Genomic DNA, 18,562 nt, shown 5'->3' on the forward strand with positions numbered 1-18,562 from the left:
AGTTCGTGTTGTGACGTGGGCTGTAACGGAATGTCTTGGATTTTGTATACCAAAGTTGAAAGCGACGTCTCTCGCCATTGCAGTCGACATGGGCAACTCGCCGAGCCGTGCCGTGAAGGAGAAGAGCTTCCATGGAGACTGCGCTGAGGTGCCAACGCCACCTCCTTCCTCTCCTGGATGCGGAGGGTCTGAACCTGCATCTCCTGCATCGACGTCGACGGGGTCGACAGACGATCGGTTCTCGTTGACGCAGTGGAAGGTTCGTTCCAACATTCCGTTCATGCCGTTGCATCCACGGCAAGGGATCGTCATGGCGGTGATGACTGTAGTTGTTCAATGACTTGGAGACGCGCGAAGAATCCGACTTGCTCGAACTCACGTCGTTCCTCCACGCCCTCCACGAGTACATGCCCAGCCGAGACGACAACAGTTTGTCGAGCAATCAGTTGAGCATGGCGATGTCTCGAGCCCAAATCGATATCTCCGACATGTACAAGGGTATTCGGTTGGACAACCCATTGACGCCACAGGTTCGTGCATGCCGCGATCCCTTCCTCCGACCGGGACCGCTGCGTAGAACGCCATCGACCTCGTCGATGGGTTCAAGCGCCACCAACCCCTTCATCGCGACTACGCGATGCAGATTCTCTTTTCGACGCTCGCGATGCTGCAGGACAAACCAAATGTCACTTATCTTGACATCGCGCCCCACCCCCACATCACGGTCGTCGGGTACGTCGATCGCGCCAGAATTCTCCATCGCCTGCGTTGTCCTGTGTGTCTCGAGGACATATCTTCGACTGTCGAACGTTGCTCTGTCTTAGGGATATACACGGGCAATTGGACGATTTGCTGCTGATCTTCGACGCAAACGGGTTGCCGTCCCCGACGAACCCGTACGTGTTCAACGGCGACTTGGTCGATCGCGGCCCGCGTGGCGTCGAATGCGCCCTCCTCGTCTTTGCGTTCATGCTGGTCTACCCCGAGGCTGTCCACGTGAATCGAGGCAACCACGAGGACAAGTTCATCAATGCGTCCATGGGATTCATGAAGGTGCGTCGCGCGCCATGCGACCTGGTTGTTTATCGCGCTTGTAGGAATGCATGGCCAAGTACGATGCAGACGTGTTCGACACGTTTGGGTATGTGTTTTCGTGGCTGCCGGTACGATGGGTGAGGATGTTCGTGAGTGCGAGGGGGTCGTCGACGGCGCTCTCGAGGAATATCGCGTGGACATGCCCCGTTCCAGCTTGGACTAGCTTGTGCTGCATGCATGCGCGAGGCCGATCTCTGGCGTGCGCCATGGCCTTGAACCTTTGATCGCCTGACGCTGCTGTCATCGTAGCTCGCGGTCGTGTTGAACAAGCGGATTCTGATCGTGCATGGCGGGGTCCCGCGCCACCACACGTTCCGTCTCGACGAAATGAACGCGATTCCCCGCGCCGACTACGACGTGTGCCGCTTCAAGACGCGTCCGAAATCCACGAGTCCGCCCCTCGAGAAAGCGCAGTTCAAACAAAACCAAATCGTCCAGGACATTCTGTGGAGCGATCCGATGACGACGGGCGCGGACTGGGTCGAGAACCGCCGTGGCGCCGGTCCGACATTTGCATTTGTGTCGATCGACACGTGTGACTCGTGGCGGTCTGTAGGCATCTACTACGGCGCGCACCATGTCCACAAGTTCATGGCGCACAACAACCTCGACTGGATCATTCGTTCCCACGAATGTGTGCCTCAGGGGTTTGCATGGCCATTTGGAGACAAAGGTACCGTTGATCGACTGCTCGAGTCGACTCAAGCGCCGCTGCTTCCTGTGGCAGCGGACGTGCGCCATGGGACGTTGGGTCGCTCCTTGGCGCTGCCACCACCCGCTCTCCCCCACCATGCAGCTTCCGACCTCGACCTTTTCATGCCATCGCTTGTTTCTGTCGGTAGGGATGCTTGTCACGCTGTTTTCTGCGTCCAACTACTGCGGCGTCGCCAACAACTTGGGCTGTTTCATGCGCATCCCAAGTTCCCGTGATGCCAAGCCGTCGTTTTACCAGTACATGGCGACAACGTCGGAGAGTGATTTGGTAGCGACCAACCTGGACGGTTCGACCTGTTGTGGTCGCTGTGTCTGCTGCGAGACTGTTGGCGGCACATGGAGGATGGATTGTCATCGCGATGGGGCATTACCGCGCACTCGGTGTAGGTCTGTTTGACATTATCGTGACACACCGCGAGGACCTCCTTCGCCAATTTCAAGCGGTCGATTCGTCCAGCACGCAATGCGTGTCGACGGCACAATGGGATGCCGTCATGCAGCAAACGCTCCAGATGCACCTCAACTGGGCCAGCATTCGACCACTTCTTACGTCGACGGAAGCCAACCAGACGATCGACTATGTCGAGTTTTTGAATCGGTACCAAGCTCGTGGCACGTGTGGTGCCGACGATGCGGCGGCAACGCCGGAAGGACCTGTGGCACCCGACGTGGTACGCTGTCGTCGCCAGCGACTGCTCACGCCATTCAAACGTAGGCCGACCGGCGCGACGTGTTCAACAACATGTATCGGTATCGCAAGCGGCTCCAAGCGCTGTTCCAAGTGTTGGATCAAGATGGGAACGGGACAATCACACTCAACGAACTCACGGCCGGCATCGACATCCTCAACAAGCACCTGCCGCCCGGGATGAAGCCGTTCACGCACCCTGAAGAGCTCATGAACGCGCTCGACTTGACCCACGACAACGCGATCAACATCAACGAGTTCATGGAGTGCTTTCGCATCCACGCCAACCTGACGTCGCAGGCCAAGTGGCGTCGCGCACGGTCCAAGCTCAAGATCATGTCGGCATTGGGGATGCTCAAAGTTGTATCTGCCGCGCCGATTGTAACTGCGTCCGACGTATCGTTTGACAACCCCGCGGCGGCCGACAGTCCACTCGTCTCGCCGCCCTAGTGGTCGATCTGCACGAGAGCATCGCTATTTAACTAGAATGAGCGTCGGTGGCTTCTCATGTGTGATATCACCCCATCGGGCCTTCCAGAATGCACGCAGCATAACGTTCACATGGCGACCTTGTGACGTGATTGAGGTGCGCCACCAACTTCAATCACCCACTGGAGGGTTGCACACGTGCTGTCGCATGCATCCACGCCGCCCGTCGTGGGATGAACAAGGCCGCACGAGTGACGTTTTCTAGGCAGGTTGGCGGAGGCATGGCAAGCGCTTGCTCCAAAGAAGCCGCATGATGGCCGTGCATGATCTCTGCGATGCCGCGCGCGGTGCTTTGTGTCCCTTTCGAAATCGCGCTGGATTTTGAATAATATTATTTCTCGAAGCTTGAGATTTGTATGGGAAACGTGGTTGAATGCAAGATCGTCGACCGACATTCCGGAATTCTCGCCGACGAACGCCATGGTCGAGAAGACCCGAGCGGTCGACCACTTTGTCTCGATCCACGGCCATGACAGTCCTCCATCTCACGTACACGTCGCAACGCGTCATATTCCCATGCACGTGTGTCCTCCAGCATGTCCTCGTGCCACCACCGCCTCCTGTCCAACCCAACAATCAACAGACACCCGACAAACGGTGCCAAACGGGCCGTCCTCGACGCGACGTCGCGTCACCAACGCGCACAGCGCGGCAAGCACGAACCATTTCCACAGCAACTACTGACACAGACGACGTCACGATAAAGGAGCTTCTGTTCAAGGTGGTGCCGTTTGCATGCAGCAAAGCTGACGGTGCCCGTGCGTGCCAACTCATCATCACGTGCCTCGACAAGCTACACCTCCACCGACAGCCACTCACATGGACAGAACACCGACTCGTATCCGACGCCCTGCGGCGTGTGCACAGCACGAACAACGCGTGTGCAAAGATGTATGCCACGCGCGGCCTCGGGATGCTGTGTCGATGGCCGCCGACGCAGTGTACGCCATGCACATGATGCTATGCCGTTTGTATTTATTGCGAATTTGTTGAATCAAGTTTGTGTGTCCCCACGGGGTGTCGGCGACGACCTTATGCCATGCAGCTTTCGTACGTGGGTACCATATACCTACACAGGAGCGCATGACGCCATGTGAGATGGACCATCGGTACTTGATGTTGACGAAGGCGTCTTCGCCGCCGTGCCGTTCTAAAATGTACAGCGTCTCGATGATCAAGTCACCGAGGTTCTCGTCTCGCCGCTGGCCGTAGTCGATGGCGTCGCCGCAGTTGACTAGGAGAGACGGCATGAGTCGTGGTGCCAGCCATCGACCGACGTGCCTCGCTTGGTCACAAACAAGTTGAAAATTGTCAGGATCTGGCGGTAGTATGGCACGAGGGCTTCGCCAGCATACGGACACGAAAGCACGAGTTTCTGTAGGACCTTCATCTGGATGCACAGGATCGTGGGGTGCCGCGTCATGAGGTTCTGTTTGATCGGGATCACGAGGTGCGGGATGCAAGCGAGGGGGCGGTCGCCGCCCTTTTCCAGCATGTCCATCGTCCCGTTGAGCGCAAGAAATCGGTATGGCTCGTCGAGTTCCCGCAGGCCTTCGAAGAACAGCGGCAAGTAGTGCGTGTAGTCGATCTGCGTGATGTCCACTTGCCTAGCACGATCCATGAATCCCCCCCCACGCACGTGCCGCGCCACTCAAAGCTAACCAGCGGCCGTCCAACAGCATACGCTGATGTAGCCGCCCCGTGTAGCCAACATGGACTAGTCGTACGTACCATTGCACTTTGCGAACGGCGCCGGAAAAGTTGACGCGCAGCGGCAAGTCCGCCCGGTCGTCTGGACACCCGTCGCAACGAGTGAGGGGAATCCGTCGAAGGAGTGTGGGGACGTACAAAAGTATCGGAACTTGGTCTTCTCGATCGGCCGCACCTTGAATGCCCCTGTCGAGCGAGGTTTGGTCGGGCTCGACTCCCCCTGGTTGGATAGAGTGTCGCCCGCTGGTTTCACGGCAGGTTTGACCTTGCAAGCGCTGCTCTTGGTGTTCTTCTGCAGCTCTCGCAGCCGAGACGTAGCAAATACATCGGCGAGCTCAAATTTGTTGTTTGTCTTGACGGGCTGTTTGGCGGCGGCCTTGAGCTTGGCTGCAACCTTATTCGGCGACGTTGCGTGGTTCGTCTTGGGCGGCTGCTGTTGGCGCACTGCAATCGTCCGCGACACCTTTTCCATCCCGCCGTCAGTGCCGCTGCCGGCGTTCCTCGAGTAAATCGAAACGACACACGAAACCCTTGCTATTCTTAGCGCCAAACGACTACAACCTGATGCGCCAACTTGAGTCGAAGACGCACGCAAAGGCCGTCGCACCATCGACGGCCATCTTTGTCGTGCATTTTTCCTCGCCGTGGTCGAAGGTACGTTTCGTGCCGAGCACGTTGCTCGGATCGAGGTGGCAACACACATATGGAACTCATGGCATGACCACGCCAGGAGCGACAAGAGCCCAGGCGCCGCCGCTTTCGACGCTACCACATGACGTTGGCCTTGCCACGGCGGGGATGGCGGTCAGTCGGTCGGCGTCGCGTTACATTTGTCCCAATTCGGGTTTGCCCCACGAACAACCGTTACACAGTAAGCATTTGCCCCACCGTTTCGAGCGGCGCCGCCCATCCCCGCAGCAGCATGGAAGACTGGATGCCCGATGACCACGACATCGACATCTTGGTCGACATCGACAACGCCATTACGTCCAAAGGAGAGGCAACAAAGCAGCCTGACGCGGAAGGACGGACGATATCTCCACAGGTAGGCAACCTCGCTGGCCGCGCTTGCGTGAACCAACATCAACGTCGACTCGCATGCGAAGTGTGGACCACCACAAGAGGACTTTGCATCGGACGAAGACTCCAGTGATGGCGAAGACAACCTCGAACTCGCGTTGGAGCAGAGTCAAAACGACTCGGACGTGGTCAAGCGTCTTCGTCATCGCTTGATTTCGCGTCGGTCGCGACACAAGAAGAAGCGCGAGCTCGTCGACCTTGCTGAGACTGTGTACGCGCTAGAACGTCAGTACCATGCGCTGCAATCGTCCTTCCCAAGTCTCCACACCGCGGACACGTCGACTTTAGCCAAGCAATCCCAGTACAGGAACCTCTTGCAGCTCGCCGACCAACTGCGAGTTGAAAACAACACGTTGCAGCGCGCCATCGACAAGCTCAGCGCATTCGCGTCGTCCGTGCAGGCTTCCACTGCCGCCGCCGACACTTGGACCTTGGTGAGTCGTTGTTCTCGTTCGCACGTGCATGTTCACCGCCATGGTTCGGGCAGGACAATATTCACTCGATGACCGTGTGTGACTTTGCTGCATTTCGACCGCTCTCAGTCGATCAATGCCACGACAAACTAGCGCGGATGCTGCGCGAGATGTCAGCGTTCGACGTCCCCTCCACTGCGACAACCTACAACAACTTTATCGACGGGTGGACCGATCGACGCGACGTCGCAGCGACGCGCCTTGTCATGAAATCATCCAAGTCGATTCCAGCCAGCAGCGTCGACGGCCTCCTCGACCGGACGTGGCACATGCTCACGCACGCGAGTCGGCTCCAGCACGTCCTGCCCTTTCTTCGCAAACTCGACGTTCTCCAGGCGCTGCCTCCATCGCCATTGTACAATCACGCGGTTATTGTCCGACGCGACTTTCAATTCCGTCGGCAGCCTCGTCAACTGCGCCGCGTCCACTACACGACGCTCCTCGTGGTGTGGCACAAGTCGACTGAGGTACGCTATCGCCTTGTTCGATCTCGGCAGTCAGCATGCACACAGAGCCGCCACCGTCTCACAAGTCAAACCATCGATCAACCCGTAACAGAGCAAGCGCTCGGCGACGGCGAGACATGGATGAACGAGTGCCTTCAGTACGTGGCATGCCCATCTACGTATCCAGGCTGGAAGCGTTCCATGAGTGCATGCATTTGTTAGCTCGTCTGTTGAGTGGCATGATGATGGCATAGACTCGAAATCCAACCGGTGGTCGGCGCCGATGCGTCCGTGGCCCACATCTCCGTCCAAGGATGGCAGATCCACGCGCGGCCATGCGACGCCCAGGCTGCGCTCGTGAGCACCCTCCAGGCACTCTTGACGTGGGATCGCGCCGTGCTCCCACCTTGTTAACATGAATGCGTCAGATCCTCGTCGTCGTCGTCATCATCATCGCGATGCTTCGTTTCGGACTCGTCAACATCCAATTGCACGTCGGACGCGGTCACGATCGCCGGCGCTTCGATGACCTTGAGCATCCCGAGGGCTTGCAGCGCGCGGAGTTTGGTGCGTGCGCGGCGCCACTTGGCTTGGACCTAGACGCCAGTCACGATGATGCAAGTGGAGGACGTTGCCGCCGCAGTACCGTCAGGTTGGCGTGGATGCGGAAGCACTCCATGAACTCGTTGATGTTGATCTCGTTGTCGTGAGCCAAGTCGAGCGATTTCATGAGGTCCTCGGCGTGTGTGAACGGCTTCATCCCGGGCGGCAGGTGCTTGTTGAGGATGTCGATGCCGGCCTTGAACTCGTCCAGGTTGATCGTCCCGTTCCCATCTTGATCGAACACTTGAAACAGCGCTTGGAGGCGCTTGCGATATCGATACATGTTGTTGAACATGTCACGGCGGTCGGCCTACGTTTGAATGGCGTGAGCAGTCGCTGGCGACGACAGCGTACCACGTCGGGTGCCACAGGTCCTTCCGGCGTTGCCGCCGCATCGTCGGCACCACACGTGCCACGAGCTTGGTACCGGTTGAGGAAGTTGACGTAGTTGATCGTCTGGTTGGCTTCCGTCGACGTAAGAAGTGGTCGAATGCTGGCCCAGTTGAGGTGCATCTGGAGCGTTTGCTGCATGACGGCATCCCATTGTGCCGTCGACACGCATTGCGTGCTGGACGAATCGACCGCTTGAAATTGGCGAAGGAGGTCCTCGCGGTGTGTCACGATAATGTCAAACAGACCTACACCGAGTGCGCGGTAATGCCCCATCGCGATGACAATCCATCCTCCATGTGCCGCCAACAGTCTCGCAGCAGACACAGCGACCACAACAGGTCGTACCTTCCAAGTTGGTGGCCACCAAATCACTCTCCGACGTTGTCGCCATGTACTGGAAGAACGATGGTTTGCCGGTCCGAGGAATCCGCATGAAGCATCCCATGTTGTTGGCGACGCCGCAGTAGTTGGACGCTGAAAACAGCGTCACGAGCATGCCTACACACAGTCCACCGTCCACTCGATTAACAAAGGGCTTTCCACGACGCCAACTCAGTCGATCGACGTCATTGAACCAACACAGAGACGTGGAAGCATCGGCACCTTTGGCTCCAAACGGCCAGTCGAACCCCTTTGGCACGCACTCGTGGGATCGGATGATCAGTTCAAGGCGATTCTTCACCATGTACTTGTACACGTGATCCTGGCCGTAGTTGATTCCTGGCAACGACATCAATCCTCGCGTGTGGATGACGGCGTCGGTTGAGATTACCTGCGCCGCGGGGGTTTTCTTTCCATCCGTTGACCGTGTGCGGGTCACTCCACAGAATGTCCTTGACAATGCGCATCGTCTTGTGCAGCTTGCGGCTTTCCTTCGTGTCGCCCTTGGTCCGGTACATGGACAGGTCATACAAGTGTCGCGGGATGTCCGAGAGGTCGTGCAGCTTGGTCGTTGCGTCCCGAGGGATGCCTCCATGCAGAATCAAGATGCGCTTGTCGAGGATCGTGCCAATCTAACCACCACGCGTAATGGATCCCCAAGTTCCCCTGGATGGACGTACCGGAAGCCACTTAAACACGACGCAAAACATCGCGTACACCTCCGAGTCGTACTTGAGGAGGCATTCCTACGGCAGACGCCGATGCAAGGAATCGCAGCAGGACATCTCCATTCGTGTGTACCTTCATGAACCCAAATACTTCAGTGATGGACCTGCATACATCGAGTGGTTAGAAATGGCGGCGGCGGCGGTCGGGACGACGGACTTATCCTCGTGGTTGCCGCGGTTGATGTGGACAAAGTCCGGGAACACGACAGCGAACGTAAAGATGATGAGTGCGCACTCGATGCTGCGTGTGCCGCGGTCGACGATGTCGCCGTTGAAAATGTACGGATTTTCCGGCCCTGGCATCCCATTCTCGCGGAAAATGAGGAGCAGGTCGTCGAGTTGGCCGTGCAAGTCCCTGTGGAGTTGCAGAGAGGGGGTTGCAATGAAGAAGCGCCGTACCCGACGATCGTAATGTGGGGAGACGGCGTGATCGAGACTTCTGTGATGTTGGGTTTGTGCTGGAACAGCTGAAGGGCCGCCGTGAGAATGTGCATGGCAAAGTTGCGATGGAGTTTCTGCCCTCGCTTGAAGCTTTCGACAAGGTTGTGCGCGTCCTGGTCCACGATGAGCACAGAGTTAATGGCATCGCGCGAGAGTGATCGTACTTCTTTGGTCAATGGGTCGTTCAAAAGAATGCCTTCGTACATGTCGGTGATGTCGATAGTCGCAGCGGCATGCCAAGAAACTTGGTGCTGCATCCGCAACGAGTCGGTCGGAGGGGGTGGACCAAGGTCGCCATAGTCCACGTCCGTGCTTGGCATGTGATCATGTAGAGCGCGAAGGAACGACGACAATTCAAACTAACGCGCAACCGTAAGTCATGTGTGATCACACGTCGATGGAATCGACGTACCATCTCTGCTTCTTCACGGTTCTCCAAGTCATTGAACAACTACAAGGGCATGACCGCGATGACTTACATGAAGTGTGCACGTCTAATTGTACCTTCCACTGCGTCGACGAGAACCGCTCATCATCTGTGACGCTCTCTGTCGACTCGCTCAGTCGAGACGGAGGTTCCTCGTCTGCTTGCGTTGGTTCTTGCTCCGCTTGCTTGAGAGTCCTGGGTGTCGATGCACCCTTCTTTGGTGTGATGGCTGGTGGAGACGCTTCATTCTTCTTGCCAGAGGCCTCGGGTCCGCGCTTCGTCGAGAGCTTGCTCGACTTGCTCCCCATCTCGACGAAAGTGTTCTCAAGTCACACTGTATTATTTTGTCCCTTCCAATGATTTCATCGCTTGGATTTGAAATTTGTATGATAATAAAATTCTTTCCAATTCTTCACATGTAACCGTAAGATGGCAGTCACCAAAACAACCAACGCCGACGACGACGACACCGCCACTACATGCAACCACGACCATCTACACCATGGCGCTGCCTCTCTTCTCAGTAAAATGGTCTGCATAAGGTTCGTGAGCTGATTGTAGAAGGGGCGACGACGAATCGATAAGCAGGTAGGTGGCGAAGTCACGGCCGGACGAGCCACAGAACACGGTGATTTCTCGAGCTCCCACCTGAGGACCCGAGAGGTACAACTTTACGTGGTCACGGTCACCTGTCACATGGAGCAAACGAGCAAAACAAACGAGGCATGCAAGCATCTTGGTCACAAGGTAGCTAGCTCCCCATAGACCATGACGCTCCTGGTGAATCGTCACGACGACGGGTGCCTCCGGCGCATTCTGCTGGCTGTAAACAAACCGACGGAGTGCATGGCAGTCGTACAGGATAATTTTACACCGAGAGATATTTTTCAATATTTTTGCAAAAAATAATTCGTGGGCGTTGGTAAAATCCGGTTTGAATCGCTCGGGTCTGAGGCAACACTGCGGTTCGAGTAGGCATGACCGCACCAGACTATGATCGAAATGCACGTCTTCGAGCTGTATTCTTGGGGCAATAGTCATCATGGTGCGTGAAGGGACAGCTTCTTCAGCCCCCCAATGGCGTTGTGTTCTGTCTTCCCTTGCGAAGGCGCCGTTGGTGGTTGGCACGGCAGAATGACATGCCAATAAAAATATTTGCTCAGGAACATTATCGGAAGATTTTTGAATTTCTGAAATATTTGCTATTTGAAGTATCAGCCGTTTCACAAAATCATGTCGTTCCGCGGGCGCCGCGTGCCGCCGCCGACCCTAGAGTTGGATGACGGATGCTCGAAACACGACGAGGGGAAAGAGGAACGATCAACGGACCAGGAGGAAACGAACGTCCTTGAAATGTCCTGTGATATTGGTGACACGACGTTTCGCAAAGGCCGCCTTGCCATCACGATATCCTTTTGACCCTGCAATCGTGCTCACAATGCCTCAGGGTGGTCCCATTTCCTTGACCCCCATTGTACAGCAACGGTGTTCGCAGTCGACCAGAATCTACACGAAAATCGTCAGTGGAGGCCTCCACTGCTCAAGTACGTTCCGCAGCATGATCACACCTTATTCAACTCAACATGCCCAGTGCTCTGTCGACATTGACAACCTGGAGACGCTGGGGCTTCTTGGTCGAGGATGCAGCGGTACTGTCCTCAAAGCAATCGATCGGTCCACGAACACCCTGTACGCCATTAAGGTGTACAATGTCCGCTTGGCTCAGCAAAGTTCATGATCTCGAGTAGACGGTGCACAACGTCTACGATCGCGCACAGCGGCGGCAAATTCTCACGGAGATTCAAACCTTATACAGCGTCGCTACGCCATGGTCCAATCTTTTCATGCACTTGTGTTCACAACTTGCGACCGAATGCATCCCAACATGATGTAGGCTCGTCGACTTTTACGGCGCGTTCTTCAAAGACCACGCGCTCAGCTTAATCTTGCAGTATTGTGATCGTGGGTCCCTTGATGCGTTGGTGCGCCAGGTAGGTCACCATCCAGCCATCGCCGCTTCCGCCATTCCACGAACTCTATCAAATACCTCATCGTTCCTGGTGCAGCACGGCGCTATCCCCGAGCGGATCTTGGCCCACATGACGTACCAGATCCTCAGTGGCCTGCAGCATCTCAAAGAAGCTCGACATTTTCACCGCGTACATCCAGCGAACTCTGTTGTCGACATGATCATTCGTTGTTCATACCCCTGTAGGACATTAAGCCACAGAATATTCTCGTCACGAGCGATGGCTACGTCAAGCTCACTGACTTCGGTGCCTTCGTCCCGCCTGGCCTTTTCTGGAGTGACAGCCGTAGGTCTCGCGCGGGAGTTGACCGGGACATTCGATATGGCGCAGACATTTGTCGGCACATTCAAGTACATGTCGCCAGAGCGAGTCCAGAACGAGCCGTACGAGTACGTCGTGTCCAAAGACGGCGTAAAGAAGCTCATTCCAGTCGCGGACGCAGCTTCTCGTCCGACATTTGGGGTGTCGGGCTTGTACTGTTAGAGTGTGCTTTAGCCGCGTACCCGTACGGCGAATGCGGTAGCTACATCGATGTACGTGGCCTGGAGCATGATTCCACACCGTGTGTCGTTGCGTGTGGTGAGTAGGTCGTACAGAGCATTCTCGAGTCGCCGCCACCAGCGTTGCCCACGGATGCATTTTCCACCGAGTTTCAAGATTTCCTCAACGATTGCCTTCGCAAGGACGTAAGGCCCTTGCTCTGCACGCTGATCTATCGCCGACCTCCATGGCGCTCGTGCCGCCTTCGCCATTTGTTTCACAGCTTGGTGGATTGTAGCCAACGGAGCGCGCGTCGACAGATACCCTATTGTATTCGTCGTGGCTGGAGCTCCACGACGCGACCGGTGAGCGTTCGAGAATGTTGACGACTCATCATGTAAGCATTTTGTTTTCTAGATGGAGTCCGATGTGCCAACCAAGTGAAGAATTGGCTAGAAGCCATTAACGAATAAACACGTAATGGGATGCGTCACAAGGCGATTGGGAACCATGGCGACGACCGACTGCAACGACACCAGCAACCACGGCAATGATCCCTGCGCTGGCCGCGACTGCCACCATAGCACTGCTGGACATGACGTCTTGCCGATCCTCACTGCATGTCAACGTCATGTGAGGATGTGTACTCACGACAAAAACATGTTTTCACCTTGAAGACTCGGCTGCCAAATTCATTGCTGATTTCATCTTTGCTTCGCATGCGTCCATTTTGGAGACCCACACTCTATATTGCAGTGCCCCCAGGCCTGGACCATGCCAGCAACGTTGAGAGATTCCACGTGATCTTCATTACGATCCCACCTGTGAGCAAGTCGTAGCCCACATCAGCGTGGAGTCCGTCGGCGCAGCAGCTTTGGCCAAGTCCGCCGCACTTGTTCACTCCAGATGTGATATCGTTGAACACTTCCGGGCATACTGAGTACAGCTACCGCCACCGACTCCATGTTAGTCGTCGTATTTCGTCCACCCGTCATCGTCCTTGACTGAGTGCCATGCTGCCCATTTCGACATGTCGTGGAGAGGTACCTTGTACAAGTACGGGACCACGTAGCCGAGTGGCGCTTTGCCATGGTCCAAGCGCCACTTGTTCACATGCGCCAGGAGCGACGCCACCACCGGCGCCGACACTGACGTCCCGTCCGTTTGCTGAATACCGCCATTCACGTACACGCCGACGTTGTGCCCCACCGCCACGACTGCAGCAAACGCATATCAATAGCGCTGGTCGAGACGATTCAAGTGAAGAAATGCGGATACCGTCGGGGTATGCACGTCCAGCTGGGTTGATCTTGCCAAGAGCGTCAGGAGATAGATGGGATAGTGCAGCGTCGACCAAATTGTCCTACAAGTCGAAATGGATGAGGAACGCGCCACAGCACGCAAGGTCCATCGGGTGAACAAATGGAGGGCATCCCTTACTTGAAAGGATGGCGCAGCTGACCGGCTAATGTAGCTACTGAAGCCAGACCCCGTCGTGATTGCGCCTCCATTTTCCGTCGAAAGCGCCACCTCCCCGGACGAAAGCAATTTTGTCGCCCCAACGGATAGCACGTACGGCGACGACGCGGGGTATTGTGGCTACGTCCGTGTGTTGAATCGAACATCGTATGAGACAACTGGTGGGTGGACCTGGAATCGACTGCACGTTGGCATGCCGCAAAAGCCGAGCAAACTGCTTCCGACAACGCCGTTGTCTCCACTGGACACGACGATTGTTGTCCCTCGAACTCCCGCTTTCTTGAATTCGGCATCTACCGCTGCCATGTACGCTGGCGGCAAAGCGCATTCGTCGTCGGCATAGCTACAAGGAAGGGTAGCAGGTGAAAAAAAATGGACGTTCGATGCGCGCTGCCAAGTGGAGCGAAAGCATACCTGATGGACACGACCGCGGGCGGAGGCTCTATGGCATTGACATCTTGCATGAACAATAGGAAGGGCTACAGACGACGGAAACCTCAGTTCACACGTATCCTGAGTGGGCAAAGACGCCATGCAGAGCTAGATGGGCCCATCCATCCACATCGATTGCCTGGACAGCCTTGATTTAAGACTTTCAACCCACCTCTTGATTGCTATCGTCGAAAGCTTGGTCGTCAAGGCGGTGCCCATTGTAGCACAGAACCGAAGCTTGCTGGCTCTGGGTCAGAGCAGCCACGAGCTGCGTGTCGAGCGATGCTTCACCTGTTCCAACACCCTTACCATCTCCGATGCAGTGCACGGGCTGCGGCCCATGAAACACTCGTGGCTTTGAGTCCGTCCCGACGACTTGATTGCTCGTCACATACTTTTCGACATCGCGCTCGTTGAACGTCTCTTTGAGAAACGCGCCGATAATGATCGCATTGCGTGGATCCGACGCATCCAAGCCAGACGGCAAATCGTACGCGCGTTGGATGGCAGCCACGGACGTAGACGAGGCTTCGTCTGCTCCTGTTGACGTAGCACGCCACTGGGCTTGAAACAGCGTTGGGAACGCGTCCAGGCCGTCCACGAGTAGGACGTGATCGTTGACGTCGGGTGGAAGCGTGTACGATTCTCGAGGTCGAATGATGCGGCGGTCGTGAGCGGTTTGATGTGCATATTCGAAGAGTTCCGTTTGGAGCAGTGCCTCTGCGGCAGCCACGGGCAACGCCACACGGACGTAATCGCCGTGAGCGCTCCGGGAAACGTTATGTGCGTGGAACAACGCCTCGACGGACTCGATCGCAGCTGCGCTGGGATGCACAAGCGCTGAAACATCCGTGAGAAACTGACCATACGCTGGCGAGTGGAAATCGGCGACCGAGGCCAATGCGTCATCAAGCGCCGAAGGTGTCGCAGCTCGAAGCGCGAAACGAAGGGTCACCATGGCTCCCTTCGGAGCTGGACCAACTGGAGCCCAGGGAGATGTGGCCGCCGCCGTGACAGCGGCCAGAGCCGCCACCAGGAACCGTACGTCGTGCATGTTCACACCGCCGCCAACTCGGACGTTTCAAAATCTCGAATGAAACGACATCATATCCGGATCCATCCGGATAACATCACTTAGCTTCTAATTGCCAGCGGCCGTTGACACTGATGGCGATGGTTGGGGTCGTCTCGGCAAGCGGACTGCGCTTGTGCTTATCATCGCTTGACGTGGACCAGCTCTTCCTTGACTTCAAAAACGAGTGCGTCCGGGGTTCATGATGCTGCAATTCCAAGGAGTTCCCTCCATCGACCCTGTTGCGTGGTGGGCAGACGCACGTGAAAGCCCAGAACTAGTCTCATCCATCGGCATTGGCAGTCTTGCAACGGTTTTGAGGCACTGAAAACACAATGTTGCTGACTCGTGTGTTGCAGGCAGTACTCTTGTTGACGGCAGGCTGATTCTAGTTCAGCTAGCTTTTACTGATATCCAAGCTAGCTGGACCAGAGTCAACCTGCCGTTGGTCTGGCCCACAGCCACGTTCCAACCGCATTGCACATGCATGCATGGGCTTCCTCGAATTAGTCAAGCCATGACACGCGCAGCTTATGCGTCCCGATCAGTCTCGCGCGAGTATTCCTTGCTCATTCCATACGTCCCCAATGCGAAAATTCGTCGATTACTTGTTTTCATGATTTGCCTTAATGCGGCGGTGTGGACGATGGACCGTTGGATGACGTCGGTGCCGCGGTAGGTGCAGCCCGACCGGGGGTGTGGATGGATGCATATGCCGCCGCTTCTTCGGTCGCGTCGTCCTCGGCGTTCACGCGCTGGTAAGCCGAGAGAGTGTGAAGGAGCAGCGGTGTCGGCCGTCGAAAGCTACCGCTGCTGGCTTGCCGAAGGGGCATGTCTCGCTTCTTGGTCGACAAGCCGATGGCTTCATGGAGCGAGGCCGTGGCCGCGATGGCGGCATTGTCCACAGCCTCGTCATGCAGTTGATTTGAGTGGTGCAAATCGGGATGCATCACGTCGTCGTCGTCGCTGCTGCCACGCTCCACATCGTCGCGCTGGATTTGCCGCAGCAAGCTCGCAAGGAGCGTCGTAAACTCCACGTATGGGACTTTTGTGCCCCGAGTGTGGAATTGCAGCCGCACGAACGTTTGAAACTTGTTTTTGGAAAAGCGGAACCCGTACCGCTTGATGAGACTGCGCAGCGCTTCGACTTCGACAACTTGGGTCTGGTCGGCGTCAAGCGCCATGACGTCCGCTTCAAAATCTGACATGTCTTTGAGGTTGGCGTCGCAGAATGCCGCAATCGCCTCGGCCATCTTGCCCTGCATTTCCAACACGTCCGAGTAGTGTTCGATCACGGCCTTGAGCTCGTTCGGGTTGATGCGGACAGTCGCGTTGACGAGGGCGAGTTGGCGCACGAGGCGCGGTGCGAAGAACATCATGTTGAACACGAGGACGGCCATGATCCCGACCAGCGCGGGAGGGTACCACACGGCATAGCCGGACGAAATGACCGGACCGATGCTGGCATTGAATGTCGCCCAGATCAAGGCAAAGTACATGGCGTTGAACGAGAGCAGGATCTTGGCAAACACGTGAATTGCTTTTCGGCTGAAGAAGCGGAGGTGGAGATCTCGACTCGGCAACGCGTTCGCTTTGGCTTGGTGCGACCGGCCCGCGACGTACCGAAGGCCAGACATGATCAAGTCCCAAATGCTCGAGTGATCTTCGACGTCCGAGAGGGATTCCGCGAGCGTCGCCATCATGGCAATCGCTTGATTGTTCGAGATGGGCGTCGCGAGGCGAATGTCTTCGATCGCGGCGATCTCTGTCAGTGCTTCCACGTACGACTCGCGGTGACCTCCCGCGTGGACCACGATCTGGTGCACGCGGTGGCGAATGAAGTAGTAGAGCGAAAGCAGCGACAACGACAGCACCAGCACAAAGAAGAGCAGGATCACGACGCGGCTAGCCTGAATGCGCTCGGCGTTGGCGAGCCCGACGCCGGCCTCGATCGTCACGTCCGTCGCGGTTTCCGGAATGAACCGCGTGACTTCGAAAAAGTCGGCCATCCAAAAGAAAAACGTGTACACGGCGACGAGGAGCAGCCACTCGATGATTTCAATGTCAAAGAGCGAAAAGATCTCCGTGTCCTGGATCGACCGGAGGTACTTGGGGAACGAAAATAAATCGGGTAGGCCAAACGTGGTCAGGAAGAAGTGTTGGAGGATTTTGGTCTTGATCGCCGACTGCGACAGCCTCGACGCTGCCCGAACAGGGTCCGCGTTCATGTACTCGAGGAGGTCCCGGGCCCCGAGCACCGACAGCGCGTCCACCTTGCGGTTGCGCCGACGTAGCATCATAAACATGAGTGCCGATTGAATTGCGATCGACAGCGAAAAGTACAGCACCATCGAGTCGCTCAGGTTCAGCTTGGCTTGGCTGTACTGGGACAGCACGTCCCATTGATCAATACGCCGCGACACGAACTCGGTGAGACCCCCCATGAGGACTTCGCGGTACATCTTGTTGAGAAGCGTCCAGTACGTCGGATGCCGCTCAATGACAGCTTCCACGGACTCGAGGATGAACTGAAACCCGAGGACAAACAACGTCACAGCCAAGATAAACGCGAGCTGTAGGGGCACCGACACATTCTCATCGAGGCCTGCATGGAGCAACGTCTGGACGCTGAACTCGGTCGCGGACGACGCCGTCCCGTTCGAGTAGGTCGTTGCCGACGTCCGCATCGCCCGGCGGTGTTCGTGCACAAGTTTCGCAGAGCGACATGCGAGGAACCTGTGAAATTTAATATCGTACATGCCGTTCACATGTTACAGCCGAGGGCCTGTCACAGGACATGGTTGGCATGCTCTCGTGGCTTTCGTGAAGGGCGCTCCAACTGCACACCAAAGTCAATCTCATTGACCATGCCATGGCGTTGCTAGGCGCCCCAGTCGAATTTGCAAAGGCCCAACAAGTGCCGGAGGTAGCATATGATGGCCGCCCCCATCCACACGCTGTTCGCTCGGTGATGTGTTGTGTCGCCAGGGTGTACGAACTTCGAGGCAGAATGGTCCCAAGGGCGGCGGCATGGGTAGGCTACGTGCGGCTGTGTCTGTGGTCGGTGCGAGTCCAAGCTCAAGTGTCGCCGATGTCACGGGCTTGAATCGCTCATGACAAGGTGAGCGACTGCGCTGGGGGCATGTTGCTCATGATAAGCTTGGTAAGTCGTGGGCGGAAGTCGCCGCATGCGAGCGTACCAGCCACCACGCCGCGACCTCCAAACGCCCAGAAAATCCTTCTCGTGAGTCCTGTTTCTGAGAACTGTCCTTCTCGCAAGTCCTCCATAACTTCGATCGAAGTTTTTTCGAAGTTTTGTTGAGATAAGGCAGTTAAAGAGTTAACGATGCTTCCGTTGCCCATGCCACCAAGCGACCTCGCTATGTCACCCGCCATCACGA

The 18,562-nt window shown here is 56.4% G+C and overlaps 8 protein-coding genes across 8 annotated transcripts; 4 read left to right on the forward strand and 4 right to left on the reverse strand.

Moving 5' to 3' along the window:
* Positions 1-88: 88 nt before the first annotated feature.
* H310_05247 (hypothetical protein) lies at positions 89-2,947 on the forward strand (the record flags this gene model as incomplete). The annotated part of the gene is made up of 10 exons (XM_008869910.1): positions 89-259; positions 330-530; positions 578-732; positions 825-1,053; positions 1,098-1,163; positions 1,345-1,597; positions 1,652-1,768; positions 1,938-2,096; positions 2,197-2,465; positions 2,525-2,947. 10 exons carry the CDS (start codon positions 89-91, stop codon positions 2,945-2,947), a joined length of 2,043 nt encoding a protein of 680 aa, XP_008868132.1.
* A 459-nt stretch (positions 2,948-3,406) lies between these two features.
* H310_05248 (hypothetical protein) lies at positions 3,407-3,944 on the forward strand (the record flags this gene model as incomplete). Its single annotated transcript, XM_008869911.1, has 2 exons — positions 3,407-3,475; positions 3,522-3,944. The coding sequence occupies 2 exons, from the start codon at positions 3,407-3,409 to the stop codon at positions 3,942-3,944; spliced, it is 492 nt and encodes a 163-aa protein (XP_008868133.1).
* On the reverse strand, positions 3,847-5,531 carry H310_05249 (hypothetical protein). The gene is made up of 5 exons (XM_008869912.1): positions 4,835-5,531; positions 4,718-4,778; positions 4,268-4,593; positions 4,100-4,220; positions 3,847-4,055 (listed from the first exon to the last, which is right to left on the reverse strand). Exons 1-5 carry the CDS (start codon positions 5,397-5,399, stop codon positions 4,019-4,021), a joined length of 1,110 nt encoding a protein of 369 aa, XP_008868134.1. The 5' UTR covers positions 5,400-5,531; the 3' UTR covers positions 3,847-4,018.
* An 87-nt stretch (positions 5,532-5,618) lies between these two features.
* On the forward strand, positions 5,619-7,131 carry H310_05250 (hypothetical protein; the record flags this gene model as incomplete). Its single annotated transcript, XM_008869913.1, has 5 exons — positions 5,619-5,741; positions 5,803-6,210; positions 6,264-6,716; positions 6,762-6,853; positions 6,950-7,131. The coding sequence occupies 5 exons, from the start codon at positions 5,619-5,621 to the stop codon at positions 7,107-7,109; spliced, it is 1,236 nt and encodes a 411-aa protein (XP_008868135.1). The 3' UTR covers positions 7,110-7,131.
* Positions 6,791-9,997, reverse strand: H310_05251 (hypothetical protein). The gene is made up of 13 exons (XM_008869914.1): positions 9,746-9,997; positions 9,654-9,692; positions 9,406-9,600; positions 9,200-9,354; positions 8,958-9,155; positions 8,874-8,904; positions 8,753-8,818; positions 8,464-8,704; positions 8,295-8,411; positions 8,037-8,189; positions 7,653-7,936; positions 7,342-7,608; positions 6,791-7,291 (listed from the first exon to the last, which is right to left on the reverse strand). The coding sequence occupies exons 1-13, from the start codon at positions 9,974-9,976 to the stop codon at positions 7,106-7,108; spliced, it is 2,163 nt and encodes a 720-aa protein (XP_008868136.1). The 5' UTR covers positions 9,977-9,997; the 3' UTR covers positions 6,791-7,105.
* Positions 9,998-11,226: 1,229 nt separating this feature from the next.
* H310_05252 (STE/STE7 protein kinase) lies at positions 11,227-12,622 on the forward strand (the record flags this gene model as incomplete). The annotated part of the gene is made up of 9 exons (XM_008869915.1): positions 11,227-11,370; positions 11,417-11,499; positions 11,563-11,659; positions 11,735-11,827; positions 11,884-11,944; positions 11,988-12,087; positions 12,141-12,231; positions 12,286-12,384; positions 12,596-12,622. 9 exons carry the CDS (start codon positions 11,227-11,229, stop codon positions 12,620-12,622), a joined length of 795 nt encoding a protein of 264 aa, XP_008868137.1.
* On the reverse strand, positions 12,573-15,171 carry H310_05253 (hypothetical protein). The gene is made up of 9 exons (XM_008869916.1): positions 14,262-15,171; positions 14,072-14,136; positions 13,829-14,000; positions 13,619-13,777; positions 13,457-13,541; positions 13,226-13,395; positions 13,001-13,124; positions 12,849-12,945; positions 12,573-12,794 (listed from the first exon to the last, which is right to left on the reverse strand). The coding sequence occupies exons 1-9, from the start codon at positions 15,141-15,143 to the stop codon at positions 12,641-12,643; spliced, it is 1,908 nt and encodes a 635-aa protein (XP_008868138.1). The 5' UTR covers positions 15,144-15,171; the 3' UTR covers positions 12,573-12,640.
* A 571-nt stretch (positions 15,172-15,742) lies between these two features.
* On the reverse strand, positions 15,743-17,871 carry H310_05254 (hypothetical protein). The gene has a single exon (XM_008869917.1). It carries the CDS (start codon positions 17,846-17,848, stop codon positions 15,788-15,790), a length of 2,061 nt encoding a protein of 686 aa, XP_008868139.1. The 5' UTR covers positions 17,849-17,871; the 3' UTR covers positions 15,743-15,787.
* Between the last annotated feature and the right edge of the window lie 691 nt (positions 17,872-18,562).

This window comes from Aphanomyces invadans, assembly GCF_000520115.1.
Source record: "Aphanomyces invadans strain NJM9701 unplaced genomic scaffold supercont1.9, whole genome shotgun sequence".
Classification (NCBI taxonomy): Eukaryota; Oomycota; class Saprolegniomycetes; order Saprolegniales; family Verrucalvaceae; genus Aphanomyces; species Aphanomyces invadans.